This window comes from Amblyraja radiata, chromosome 2, assembly GCF_010909765.2.
Source record: "Amblyraja radiata isolate CabotCenter1 chromosome 2, sAmbRad1.1.pri, whole genome shotgun sequence".
In the NCBI taxonomy this organism is placed as follows: domain Eukaryota; kingdom Metazoa; phylum Chordata; class Chondrichthyes; order Rajiformes; family Rajidae; genus Amblyraja; species Amblyraja radiata.
This window is the reverse complement of record NC_045957.1, coordinates 18,367,299-18,382,236: the sequence shown is the minus strand read 5'-3', so window position 1 is coordinate 18,382,236 and position 14,938 is coordinate 18,367,299. Positions and strand designations below refer to the sequence as shown.

At 46.9% G+C, this 14,938-nt stretch overlaps 1 protein-coding gene across 4 annotated transcripts in view; it reads right to left on the bottom strand.

Annotated features, from left to right (window-relative positions):
- Nucleotides 1–14,938, bottom strand: part of sgce (sarcoglycan epsilon) — a 69,914-nt gene that overhangs the window by 38,312 nt on the left and 16,664 nt on the right. For all 4 annotated transcript variants that reach the window (XM_033042504.1, XM_033042487.1, XM_033042495.1 and 1 more), the window contains one exon: nt 4,109–4,234. In XM_033042504.1, coding sequence (XP_032898395.1) covers nt 4,109–4,234 — 126 coding nt within the window. The remainder of the gene's footprint in view (nt 1–4,108; nt 4,235–14,938) is intronic.

Genomic DNA, 14,938 nt, shown 5'->3' with positions numbered 1-14,938 from the left:
GGAGTTCCAGAGATTCACCATCTCTGTGTGAAAAAAGTTCTTCTCATCTCGGTTTTAAAGGATTTCCCCCTTATCCTTAAGCTGTGACCCCTTGTCCTGGACTTCCCCAACATCGGGAGCAATCTTCCTGCATCTAGCCTGTCCAACCCCTTAAGAATTTTGTAAGTTTCTATAAGATCCCCTCTCAATCTCCTAAATTCTAGAGAGTATAAACCAAGTCTATCCAGTCTTTCTTCATAAGACAGTCCTGACATCCCAGGAATCAGTCTGGTGAACCTTCTCTGCACTCCCTCTATGGTAATAATGTCCTTCCTCAGATTTGGAGACCAAAACTGTACACAATACTCCAGGTGTGGTCTCACCAAGACCCTGTACAACTGCAGTAGAACCTCCCTGCTCCTATACTCAAATCCTTTTGCTATGAAAGCTAACATACCATTCGCTTTCTTCACTGCCTGCTGCACCTGCATGCCCACTTTCAATGACTGGTGTACCATGACACCCAGGTCTCGCTGCATCTCCCCTTTTCCTAGTCGGCCACCATTTAGATAATAGTCTGCTTTCCTGTTTTTGCCACCAAAATGGATAACCTCACATTTATCCACATTATACTGCATCTGCCAAACATTTGCCCACTCACCCAGCCTATCCAAGTCACCTTGCAGTCTCCTAGCATCCTCCTCACAGCTAACACTGCCCCCCAGCTTAGTGTCATCCGCAAACTTGGAGATATTGCCTTCAATCCCCTCATCCAGATCATTAATATATATTGTAAATAGCTGGGGTCCCAGCACTGAGCCTTGCGGTACCCCACTAGTCACTGCCTGCCATTGTGAAAAGGACCCGTTTACTCCTACTCTTTGCTTCCTGTTTGCCAGCCAGTTCTCTATCCACATCAATACTGAACCCCCAATGCCGTGTGCTTTAAGTTTGTAAACTAATCTCTTATGTGGGACCTTGTCGAAAGCCTTCTGGAAGTCTAGATACACCACATCCACTGGTTCTCCCCTATCCACGCTACTAGTTACATCCTCGAAAAATTCTATAAGATTCGTCAGACATGATTTACCTTTTGTAAATCCATGCTGACTTTGTCCAATGATTTCACCACTTTCCAAATGTGCTGCTATCCCATCTTTAATAACTGACTCTAGCAGTTTCCCCACTACCGATGTTAGATTAACTGGTCTGTAATTCCCCGTTTTCTCTCTCCCTCCCTTCTTAAAAAGTGGGGTTACGTTTGCTACCCGCCAATCCTCAGGAACTACTCCAGAATCTAAAGAGTTTTGAAAGATTATTACTAATGCATCCACTATTTCTGGAGCTACTTCCTTAAGTACTCTGGGATGCAGCCTATCTGGCCCTGGGGATTTATCGGCCTTTAATCCATTTAATTTACCCAACACCACTTCCCGGCTAACCTGGATTTCACTCAATTCCTCCAACTCCTTTGACCCGCGGTCCCCTGCTATTTCCGGCAGATTATTTATGTCTTCCTTAGTGAAGACGGAACCAAAGTAGTTATTCAATTGGTCCGCCATATCCTTGTTCCCCATGATCAACTCACCCGTTTCTGACTGCAAGGGACCTACATTTGTTTTAACTAATCTCTTTCTTTTCACATATCTATAAAAACTTTTGCAGTCAGTTTTTATGTTCCCTGCCAGTTCTCTTTCATAATCTACATAAGACAGTCATAAGAAGGTTGGTATTCTTCACCTCCTCAATGATTCTTCGGAAGGCGAGGGTCTGTGTGACCGTGTTCCTCTTTTCTCTGAAGCCTTTCTGATTGTAACATAGATACGAGTCAATAGCATCCCTAATCCAGTTGAGAATCAAGTGGTTGTAGACTTTGGCCAAGACAAATGTCAGGTTGTTGCCACGATAGTTGTCAGTCTTGTTCAGGCTCCCAGATTTGGGGGCGGGGATGACGTTGGATTGTGACCACTGTGTGGTTTGTCATTCGTCATTAGCGCTGTGTTGCTGAACTTGTGCATTATGTCGTCGAGCTCGCAGTTTATCAGGACCTGGACTCCTTACTTCCTTCAGCGAGGTCTTCACTTTTCACAGCTCCTCCATGGTGAAGGGGCTGTCGTGAATCTGTACATCCATGAGGTCGGTGGGGGCGCTGCAAGATGGCTGCCCTGCCAGCAGCGTGTTAGTCATTTCTACTTTTTTTGTTTTTTTTTAGTATGTCCAAATGTGTGTTTTAATGTTTCTCGGTGGGGGGTGGTGAGAGGGGGTAAAGGGGGAACTGCTTACGGTCGCCTCCTCCACGGAGAGGCGACTTTTTCCATGTCGCTTTCCTCGCGGCCTAACACCAAAGATTGGTGCGGCCTTTCCCGGAGTCGGGCTCGGAGCTTCAGCAGTGGGCGCAGCATGAACTTTACGTCGCGGAGGTCACCAGAATGGAGTGCGTTGGAGCTCGGGGACGTCTCTTGGCGCAAACGGAAGGTACTCGGGAAGACTCGCTAACGGCTGGTAAGCACGGGAATACTCGTGAAGATTTTTCAACATGATGAAAAATGTCCACGAGAGCCCTGAGTACCGACGAGTGGCCATTACCGTAAATCTCCGAGTTCGAATCAGGGCAAACTCGGGAGAACTCTTGGAATGAACTCGTACCGTGGGACAGGGGTTTTAGGCTGCCTCAGGCTAAGCCTCACTCGCATTGCCACCACTCGGTGATCCGAGCTCATGGTCTGAAAAGTGCTGTACGCTTCAGCGTCCATGACACTGTTGCTCCATTTGCGTCGCTCTAGATGTAATCCACGCTGATGATGCGATGTGGTCCATGCCATCTACATTGTCAAACCTGAACTCCATGTCTCGGTGGACACGATGATGCTGTTGAATGCCCAGGACATCAACCCTGCATCTCCAACCACACACTGCCATCTCGGTAGACCTTGACTCCTCACGAATAGTAAATGCTTTGAAAGTTTAAAACATCAATAACTTCTTGCAATTAAGAAGGGGTGCAGCTGCCTTAGTCCTTAAGTGAGACTGATCCCTCCCTGGGGTGGGCCCAGGGTTTAAAGACCCGTCGTCATGGTGCACAGATGGGCCAGTTTCTCGACCAGTTGCTAAGTTCCTGCGGACTTCCGCCGCTGGAAGTATAGGATTTTGGTGTGTGTGTGCGCTTTATCATCATTCCTTACAATGCTATGTACGACACTGATCGCAACGTCTACTTAAGTGTGGATGGCCGTTAGCTCGCTAGGAGCTCATCCGCCCTTTGACAGGTCTTGTTTTTGGTCCTGCTGGGGGTCCACATCCCTCTCCTCAACTGGCAAACCAGGTGGGGAGACGGTTTAGTCGCCGACTATCTGACCATGGAGCAGATCGCACGGGACCACACCATCCTGGCCACACACTCATCTCTCCTTTGTCATCGGTGAGAAGGTACAGGAGCTTGAAATCTGGAACATCCAGAACAGCTTCTTTCCCACAGCCAATCAGGCTATTAAACACGACATCAAATAAACTCTGAACAATAACAGCCTATTGCACTTTATCAGTTTATTTATTGGGTATATATGTGGTCTATGGTATATAAACACACTGAACTTTTATGTCCTGTTCAGTATTATGTTTACATATTATGTTGTGCTGCAGCAAGCAAGAATTTAATTGTCCTATCTGGGACACATGACAATTAAACTCTATTGACTTGACTCTTGGTGCCTGTGGCGGGGAGAACTGTGGCAATATTGGGGCTAAAATAATCCAACTCTGCTATTCACTAGCACAGATGAGTGATAATTGTACATGTACACAGAGATTTATAATTTAAGTACATAATTATAATAATTTACAAATTGGTAAAGAGTGAGTTTTCACAGAAAAAATAATTTTAATTTTTGTATAACAAGAAGCACATGTAGCCAAAATAATGTGCATTCCTGTACAGCTTCTCATCTCCAAAGCTTTGTGCAAATTAAAATTCCATTTGAAAGTCATCCAAAATATTATATGGCAAAGACCTTACAAAACAAATTTGCTTCAGAGGCCAAAATTACATTTCTCAAAGCAAATGTATACAAAGTTTCAACAAGTCTATTGTAAGTTTAGGGCAATTCAAAGGAATCAGCAGAAAAATACTCACCAAGTTTCATTGAATAGGGAGGAAATTCCCCTTTAAAGTACTCTCTCTTCAAAACGTGCACAAAAAGGACTCCAGAAAATGGGTAATGATTCCGATCTGATTGCACTTGTAAAAAGATGGAATAAACTAAGAGGAATGAGAAAAAATATTAATAGCACAAAAAAATTAGTTATATAATAAATGGTAGTATACTCATTAGTACAGATTGTTTTGATCAACTGGTCAAGATGCACAATGCCTATCTTCAGTATTTGATCCCCAAAGGAGCTCAAATGAAATAGTAAAAATGCTGTTTTAATAATGCATTAAAGGATTCCAAAGTTAACCTCATGATTTATTTTATAATATTAAATACAATTAATCAACTATTTTCAATTTAGCAGTTCACATTAATAATGTTGCTGACAGCCATGTAAATCTCTCAATTTAAAGCACAAAATAATCCCAAATAATTAAAAATATGTTCTCATGAAGATAAATACTGAAATGTTACTTCTATTTTACCTGTCTCTGCAGGTATATATGCATCTGATCTTAAGACCACATCCTTGATCTGTACACTGTGGTTGGCTTGATTGTATTTATGTGTAATTTTATCTCTGACTGTCAAAGGGCTTTCTCACTGTGCGACCTGAAGCAAGACTTAACAAGATTTAACATCGTGGGAACCTTCTGCGATAGCAGTACGGCATTCGTGGATCACCGAGGACCTCCGTGGCGCTAACGGCAGGTAGTCGTGTGACTTGGTAAGGTCGGGAGAAAATTCAAACCTTGAGCACTTTTTGGTGAGCGTTGCAACATTGTATGAACGCAGTGGCCCGTGCGATATCCGTAATAACTCTTGCGGGTACCGTGGGAACTCCTGCGAACGGTGAGTAACTGAAGAAGGGTTTCGGCCCGAAACGTCGCCTATTTCCTTCGCTCCATAGATGCTGCTGCACCCGCTGAGTTTCCCCAGCAATTGTGTGTACCCCCGAGTAACTGAGCAGTTTGATTGTCAGTGCTTGTTTTACCTCATTGTTAAATAAATATATTTTTTACTATCAGATTGATGTCTGCAATTCTTCATTAACACATCACTACAAGATGAATGTCTCTAATGTTATAATCCCTCTCATGCTGAAACACAAAATAGTTGAAGGGAGGTGAAATAATCACATTTTCATTCTTTTTCATTTTTGAGTGTTCAGGTACCTCACTTGCTGAGCTAATTTACTCCAGCAGTTTGTGTCTCTTTTTGTCTAAAGCAGTTTCTAAGACTGGAGGAACTCCGCGGGCCAGGCAGCATCTACGGAGGGAAATGGACATGCGACCCTTTCTTCAGGCTGCCTTATCTCTCCCCCCCCCCCCCTCCCCCCCAACTCCCACCCACACACACAAATGCTGGAGAAACTCAGCGGGTGCAGCAGCATCTATGGAACGAAGGAAATAGGCAACGTTTCGGCCCGAAACGTTGCCTATTTCCTTCATTCCATAGATGCTGCTGCACCCGCTGAGTTTCTCCAGCATTATTGTGTACCTTCGATTTTCCAGCATCTGCAGTTCCTTCTTAAACACAAATGCACCGAGTTCCTCCAGCACTTCGTGTTTTGCTCAGTATTCCAGCATCCGCTGTCTCCCGCGTCTCCAATAAAACAAAACTACTGTCAAAAGGGTGAAGAATAGGGGCAGAGATAGATACATTCCTGATTAGTGCGGCTGTCAGGAGATTATGGGGAGAAGGCAAGAGAATGTGGTTGAGAGGGAGTGCCCATCTGTTACTATTAATTGGACAGTTCGGTCTGTGAAACGCAACACGCCAGCCCCGACATCCAGCCCGGTGGTCAGTCCTTTGAAGATAGACACCAGTTGCTTGGAGCAACTCAGCGGGACAGGCAGCATCTCTGGAGAGAAGGAACGGGTGGCGTTTCGGGTCGAGAGCCTTCTTCAGGCTGAAAGTTTCACCTCTCAGTAGATAATAAAATAAGACAATCATCACGGTCAATGTGAGACACAGTCTTTATTCCTATTTGACAAAATAAAAAGACGACTTCTTGCACATATTGAGAGAAGGTGCATCACACCAAACAACATTTGTCTAAAAAAAACCAGATTATTCTTCAGCTCATTAAAGAGCTCGGGTGAAAAAAAACAATATAGTGTGTGAAAAAAAGTAACATCATTTGTGCCACATGATTAACAACACTACAGTCCACGATGTTCATTCAAGATTAACGGGAAAGATCGGGAGACGGACAAGTCACTCGCACAAATAACAGAAATGCCGAGTACCGTGGGAACTCTTTATCGTGGGAACTCTTTATCGTGCGGAACTCGTGCTGGACCACGACCACTTCACTCGGGTGACATCTTGCTTCAGGTCGCACCGTGAGAACTGGCCATTAGCATGCCAAAAAAAAGCATTCACAAGAACTCCTCGGTACATGTGACAACAATAAAAGAAACTTTTAAAAAAATAAAACTAAACTATCAGGAAATGTTACATCTTTTTATTTTGGCAAAAGATACCAGTTTTAAGTTGGGAATCTAGTATAACAGTGTTATACGAGTTACTGACTGAAAAGTTGCACTAAATATTTACAAGTAGTTTAATCCAAATAGACATTTGTTGGGATGCCTTTTAAAAATGAACATTCTGCTATTTCAAATTGGAGAAGTCAATGTTCATATCGCTGAGGTGTAAACTACCCAAGTGAAATACGAGGTGCTGCTCCTCCAATTTGCAGTGGGACTCTGGCCATGGAGGAGCCCCAGGACAGAAAGGACCGATACATGTGAACAACTGGGAAATACTGTATAACCACCTTAATTTAATGCAACATAATTTTATTCAGCACTTATGCAAGGACTTAAATACATTTTAATATCACAAGCAATATTGACCTATAATAATTATAATTTTCATTTAAAATGAATCTGATTAGTGAATTATTCAAAATAGTTATCCAAGGTTAGTCAGAATTTAAAAGTAAACAAGTGAGGCACAACATAAAATTATTGATTAATTATTTGTTAATTTTCATAAATGTTCTGCTAAAGTTGATATTCAAGAGTCATTGGAACGGAATTCAAGGACGTCTGTGGTTGCAACATTTTCAGGGGTAGCACCAACCCAGTTTCTCTCGGGCATGGAAAAATCAGGTAATTTGCAATCTCAAACAGAGAATTTTGTGAGGAAATAACAAATGACATAAATAAATCAGATTTTACAGTTAGAATGCTTTTCCTAAAACACATTACAAAGCGGTTTCCTCTGCCTCTAAAAAAAGCAAAATATTTAATGTTGATAGTAGGTATGAAAGCTCACTTCCCAACATTAAAAAATACGTACCTCACCGAGCACACAAGTTTAGTGGAAATATTTCAAACCGATTTCACATCAGTTGATACCTACTACACTTTTTCCTACATAATCTGTGGAAAATATAAACAAGCAGTGCAGAGAAAAAAATCTTTGGAGTTACATTTCAGAGCTGCTCACTGCAGTCAACACATTTGCTGGATAAAATGACCATGCTACATCAGTTTTAGATTAATGAAATAGTAAAACTTAATAACACACTCTCCAACCGATTGAGAATGGTTTGGTTTATGGCGCACCAGGTGAAGTTTGCCTCCCTTACACCTCGCCACCCTTACAGCTCGCCACCCTTACAGCTGCTTTCCCTTTGAACTCATCTGGTTTACCGAAACGTTACAGTATACTATTTTTTTTAATGTTTGAAGTGTTAACTTCCAAGAGCCCCAAAAATGTGCTAGTCTGGCACACCAATGCCTGTGCATGCTGGATAAATGGAGCTTTACTATACAATGATAATCAAGATGCTACACAGTCATCACTTTACAGAGACCCAGACACAAGATGACTAAAATGACAACAGAGGCAGAGTTTGGGGAGTTGTTCATCAAAAATCACCTGTTCGCCTCAAATATATCATGCCAAATTATTCCAATATTCTATCCAAATATATTGTGCGTGAAATGTATTATTGGTATTACAAATAAATCAAAATAGCTATCACTCCATGCTTTGTGAATTTATTCAAGAGATTTACTATGTCCTCACTGAAATAATTAAGCAGATTACAGTCAGCATGAGCAACCCACACATCAACAAAAAGGCTTGGAGTGATTCCTACGTAGGAATTTACAAAGGAAAGTGACAGAGCCATGAAAGGAGAACACCAACCCAAAAGCAACACGTGGGGCGTCACAAGCTCTAGGAAAGCACCCACAGTATCACCTCAGGCATGGCACAGGAGCTTCCCATGGATGGCCGTCATGGGAATCACAACAAACACTTGTTCCATTGCTGAAATCTGATACACATTGGCGAAACACTGGAAAAAAAACTTACAGAGGGTAATGACGATTAACATTCAGCTTCATAGTCATTATTCCACAATATCCAAACCAATTTCTTTAGATTAAATTCAGAGGATTTAATTTGACACCCAACAAAGTGAAACAACACATTGTAATCGGTGTTATCTGGACCCTTTTCTTCCCATAAATGGTGGATAATATAACCATGTCTGGATAATATAACCATGTGGCAGCACCTGGTGGCAACCCAAGGGCACAACGAACCATCGGCTCTAGAGGGCGGCGTCTTGGTGTGGGAGGCGCTAGTCACGGGGTCGATACCTGAGTTGGTATTTAAGGCCAGGCAACGCCCTTGTCCAATGAAGAGTAGGGAGCTGTATTGGAGGCCGACTGGGCCGAAAGCTACCTACATTTTGCACCTTGCAGCCGGGGGTTTGGTTTCGACAGGCCGAATCCCAATATTACATCTGCGGGGTTACAGCCGACGAGACTCGCTATCACTATGTGGTAAGCGCCCTTGACCAGCAGACGGCCTGTCGGGTCATTCCTTACCTGGATAATCTGCCGGCGGTGGGTAAGTACACAGGCCTCAAGGAGCTGCTGCTCCGGATCTACGGGCCGAGCCGAATGCTGCGCGGTCAGGTCCTTAACATGGGCGGGCTCGGCGACCGGATTCCCTCGGCCCTCATGGGCGACCACCTGCCCTGCCCGCTCTTTGAATTTACTTACCTGCAGCAGTTGCCTCTAGACATCCGCCAGCAGCTCGCGGGGGAGAGCTTCGAGGATCCCATTTGGCTAGCGGCCCGCGCTGATGAGCTGTGGCTTTCCGACCAGCAGCAGGTGGGCGCACTGGAATACCTTGAACCGCTGGAATCCCTGGAATCGCTGGACCGGATTGATTCAACGCCCTGGCAGGCCCAGCGACCCAGGACCACGCCCACAAGAGGACCACGCCCACAAGAGCCACAGACAAGACAAGTGGCACAGGAGAGGAGGATGGCTGAGCAGGACCCAGGAGATCCAAGGAGAAGAATGTGGTGTTTTTACCACCAGCGCTGGGGTTCAGCAGCCCGCCATTGCCGCCAGCCATGTTCGTTTCCGGGAAACGACAGCGCCGGCCGCCGATGGCCGGCAGGATCCATCGACTGCTCATCTGGGACCAGTGCACGGGGCTCAGGTTCTTGGTGGACACTGGGGTGGAGGTCAGCGTATTGCCCCCATCTGGACTCAACCTTCGTGCTGGTAAGAGGGGCCCCCGTAACTGCTGCGAATGGCAGTTCAATCCACACATATGGTGGCCGCACTGTTCCTGTCATTTTCGGCTCGTGCCATTTCACCTGGCCATTCATCATCGCGGACGTGGCCCAGCCACTGCTGGGCGCAGATTTCTTGCGAGCGCAGTCGCACCTCGTGGACATGAGGGGCCAACGTCTCGTACACGCGTCAACTTTTGAGAAGATCTCCTTGTGCTCCACTGCGCCGGTCAGCAACCCCGTAGCGACGGTGGACAATGTCTACGCCCAGGTACTGCCTGAGTTTCCGGACATTGTCATCCCCAAGTTCAGCTCGCCCAGCCTGAGGCACGGTGTCATGCACCATATTCTGACATCGGGTCCACTGCTCCACACCCGCACCCGCAGGCTCGCTCCTGACAAGCTCTTCATAGCGAAGTAAGAGTTTCGGAGTATGAAGGCCATGGGCATTGTTCGACGCTCCAACAGCCCATGGGCCTCCCCGCTGCACATGGTGCCAGAGGGGACTACCGCCGCCTTAACGAGGCCACGACCACTGACCGTTACCCTATTCCCCACATACAGGACCTGTCAACACATCTGGCCGGGGCTAGGTTCTTCTCCAAGATCGACCTAGTCCGGGGATATCACCAGATCGGTGTTCTTCCTTCATACCTGCAGAAGTATGTAATTCGAAAAAGCACAGGAGCTTATCAGCTCCGCTCTGAGGACTTGTTCTTACTAACTGTACCTAAAGTCCGTACTGAACTGGGGAAAAGGGCATTTAGTTATGATGCTCCCTTCGCATGGAACCAGCTGCAGAATGAACTGAAACTTAAGGAGCTGGTTTCTATAAACAGATTTAAATCCCTTCTTAATGATGTTGAAGCGGGCTCTTCTGTCTGTACATGCTTTGTTTGATGATGTTCTGACTGTGACTCTATTTATATGTTCTCTGTTGTTTTTAAATGATTGTCTGTAACTGTGGAACTGTGCTGCTGCCTGTCTTGGCCAGGACTCTCTTGTAAAAGAGATTTGTAATCTCAATGAGACTTCTGGTTAAATAAAGGTTAAATAAAAATAAAAAAAAGATCCCCGTGCGACCGGAGGATGTCACCAAGATGGCAATTAACACCCCATTCGGGTTATTCGAGTTCCTGCGGATGCCCTTCAGCCTTAAGAACGCCACGCAGGCCTTTCAGCACCTGATGGACACCATGGTGCACGGGCTCGACTTCCTGTTTATCTATTTGGACGACATCCTCTTGCCAAGTCGCTTGCGAGAGGAACACTGCGTCCACCTGTGTCTACTCTTCGAGCGCCTCAATGACCAAGGCCTCGTAATTAACCCTGGCAAGTGCCAATTCGGCCTTCGGCCATCAACTTCCTTGGGCATCGGGTGACACGGCATGGAGCAGTGCCTTTGCCGGACAGGGTTGAGGCAATCCGCCAGTTCCCGCGGCCTGCTACTGTACGTGACCTCTGGGAGTTCGTAGTGTGGTCTCATTTTACCACCGGTTCGTTCCGGCGGCTGCCAAACTTTTGCGGCTGCTTTTTCAGTTGCTGACGGGCAAGCAACGGGAAATACAGTGGGACGCTGTCGCCACGGCGGCGTTTGAAGGGGCGAAGGAGACCTTGGCTCGGGCGACTATGTGCATCCGTCGGCCGACGTCCCCACAGCCCTTTACCGTGGATGCCTCGGACTCTGTGGTCGGCGGCGTTTTGGAACAGTCAGTTAACGGCTGTTGGAGGTCTCGCGCCATCTACAGCGCTTTCGACCGGGAGTTGCTTGCCTTACACCTCGCAGTGCGACACGTCCGGTATTCCCTCGAGGGCCTTCCTTTGTAGCCTTCACGGACTACAAGCCCCTCACGTTTGCTTTCGCGAAGGTTTCGGATCCTTGGTCTGCCCGTCAGCAGCGCCATCTGGCGGCTATTTCGGAGTATACAACGGACATCCGACACATCGCCGGGAAATGCAATCTCGTGGCGGATACTTTGTCCGGCAATTGCAGCCGTGCTTAACCCGGCCTCGGGAATAGATTACCCTGCCTAGGCGGCGGCCCAGCTGGCGGATGATGAGGTGCCGGCGTACCGCACTGCGATCTCTGGCTTGGTGCTTGAGGACGTGCCGTTGGGTCCCTCGGGTTCCATCCTCTGTGACGTATCCACGGGTCAGCCGAGGCCTATTGTTCCGGTGGCCTGGTGCAGTCGCGTGTTTGAGGTGATCCATGGGCTGGCCCACCCATCCATCCGGGCCACAGTCGCTATGGTGGCCGCAAGGTGTATGTGGCACGGACTTCGGAAACAGGTCACTCGCTGGGCCCGGACGTGCATCCCGTGCCAGACATCAAAGGTGCATCGACACGTCCGGGCGTGAAACTGTGTCTGTGGCTCGTTAGAAACCGGCCCACTTGGACCGGAGTGAGCCAGTCCATGTGGCTCAACCGCTCTGTCGCGGGCGTCCGCCGTCCTGGTTTCCCGGAGATTCTTCCGAACCGAGCAAGCCCCCGGGGCGTGGGGTTGTATCTACGCGTTCGGGCCGCCTCGTTCGGCATCCCGTCCGGTTCGGTGCCTCTGATTCTGGGGGGGGGGGTCATGTGGCGGCACCTGGTGGCAACCCAAGGGCACAACGAACCATCGGCTCTAGAGGGCGGCGTCTTGGTGTGAGAGTCGCTAGTCACTGGGTTGATACCTGAGTTTGTATTTAAGGCCGGGCAATGCCCGTGTCCTGTGAGGAGTAGGGAGCTGTATTGGAGAGAATAAACACGTCTAGTGTACACACCTCGTGTCCGACTAGTTACTGGCTGGACTCCTGCAAGTCCCTGCTACAACCAATTTATAGAATTACTCCACAACCTACACTGAGCAGTGGTGAGGATTTCATGCTTACAAGAGAAGAAGACTTGATATGATTTCGCAGAGGGGCAAAGTACTGCACAAGCTCAAACTTATGGAAGATGACTTGGAGAGCACGATGACAGAAGTAACATTGAGTTCAATCAAGACGAAATCTTAGACCAACATCCTGGCCTCACTGCTGCTGCTGACCTGCAAATCGGACTGGTCCGTGGGCCACAACATGGCATCAGGCAGCAGATACTGAAACACTCTCCCTGGGTGAATGTTACCATATTATAACATGTGGTCATATTTTTTGTATTTTCTTATGGCATAGGAGGCCATCCAGCCCATTGAGACAATGCTAGCTGTCAGAGCATTTCCATCTCTCACATGCCCATCATCCCTCTCCCAATTCACCTGCTATCCACATACAGCAGGGGTCATTTATAGTGCTCAATTAACCTCACAAACAGCATGTCTTTAGGATGTGCAATGATGCCAAATTATCTGGGAAAATCCAAGCTGTAGAAGAGGAACATACAAACTACACACAGTCAGACAGCGTCGAGATTGAATTTGGGTTGCTGGAGGTGTGATACCCAGATTAAAACTGCCAACAAACTCAACAAGGTTGAGGTGTTTACACTGAAATTATTTGGTTTTCAATCTCGAGCTCTATTTGTTTGGAGACCAGATGGATTTCCCCTGGGTGCTCCAGTTTCTTCCCATATTACACAGACAGGGTTGGTAAACTGGCCACTGTAAACTACTGCTAGCTTAGATGAGGGGGGGGGGTGAGGAAACCCAAAGAGGGAGAAGGGGGGGGGGGGGGGGGGGGCAGATAATGAGAAATAATTGCAGGATGTGATTGATGGAATTGCTGAGAGTCTGCATTTTCTCAATGTTGTTAAAAATATGAGATGTAAACATTTGAAATCCTGGCACCAGTGCAGGATTCCTGATATCACGCTACCACTGACGTCCACAGACTTAAATATTGAAATCTATTCCTGGGCTCTGCAACAATGCATTCATTTGAATAAGGATTTTATGGCTGCAAGGCAAAGTAATACAATTGGGCCAGCTCCAATTCATTTCCTCATGCGTGCAGAATTAATTTATCATATCTATCTATCTATCTATCTTCTATCTAATATATAAAAGTCTGTGCCTGTCGCCTGCCGTCCGTCCGGCTGCCTTTCTGCCTTTTGATTCGTTCCCATCGTGTGATGTCACAATGCCCAATGCTCGCAGATGTCCAATCACAATGCCCAATGCTCGCAGATGTCCAATCGGAATGGATCCATTTACATGGACGGCTTCCGGCTGCATTTCTTCCTTTGATTCACTGCAACTCCGAAACCAGACGAAGAATCGCCGACATCTTTTCCATTTCGGTAGAGATTTCACTTTTCTTTCTACGTATCCGCTCCTCATTACATTTCGTCGTGTTTAAGTGCACGTTTTTAATCAAATCCTTTCCCCCCCCCCAATATTTCAAAACTAAACTGGCTTCTCACCCATAGAAGCAGCACCAGCCCCAGCCCCTGGTGAACGTTCCATCGTGTGATGTCACAATGCCCAATGCTCAAAGACATTGTTGCCATAGAGGGAGTACAGAGAAGGATCACCAGACTGATTCCTGGGATGTCAGTACTTTCATATGAAGAAAGACTGGATAGACTCGGCTTGTACTCGCCAGATTTTAGAAGATTGAGGGGGTATCTCATAGAAACTTACAAAATTCTTAAGGGGTTGGACAGGCTAAATGCAGGAAGATTGTTCCAGATGTTGGGGAAGTCCAGAACAAGGGGTCACAGTTTAAGTATAAGGGGGAAATCTTTTAGGACCGAGATGAGAAAAAAAAATTTCACACAGAGATTGGTGAATCTCTGGAATTCACTGGCACAGAAGGTAGCTGAGGCCAGTTCATTGGCTATATTTAAGAGGGAGTTAGATGTGGCTAAAGGGATCAGGGGGTATGGAGATAAGGCAGGTACAGGATACTGAGTTGGATGATCAGCCATGATCATATTGAATGGTGGTGCAGGCTCGAAGGGCCGAATGGCCCACTCCTGCACTTAATTTCTATGTTTCCCTCTCCTCACCCCTCTCCCTCTCCCACCCATCCCTCTCTCCCCCACCCCCCTTCCCTCTCTACAACCACCCCCTTCCCCCTCTGTCCCTCTTCCACCACTCCCTCTAACCCTCCCTCCCACTCTTCCACGTCACCCTAACCATCCTCTCCCTCCCCCACCCTCTCTTCTCCTTCCCTCTGCTCCCACCCCTTCCCACCCGGGTCCTCTTCCACCACTCACCGCGTCCTCGCACACACTCCGCTACCCGCCCCTCCCCACGTTACACTCATTACCCCTTCTCTCCTCCCCTTCCCTTCCCATCCCTCCCCCACACCCTTCCTACTAACCACA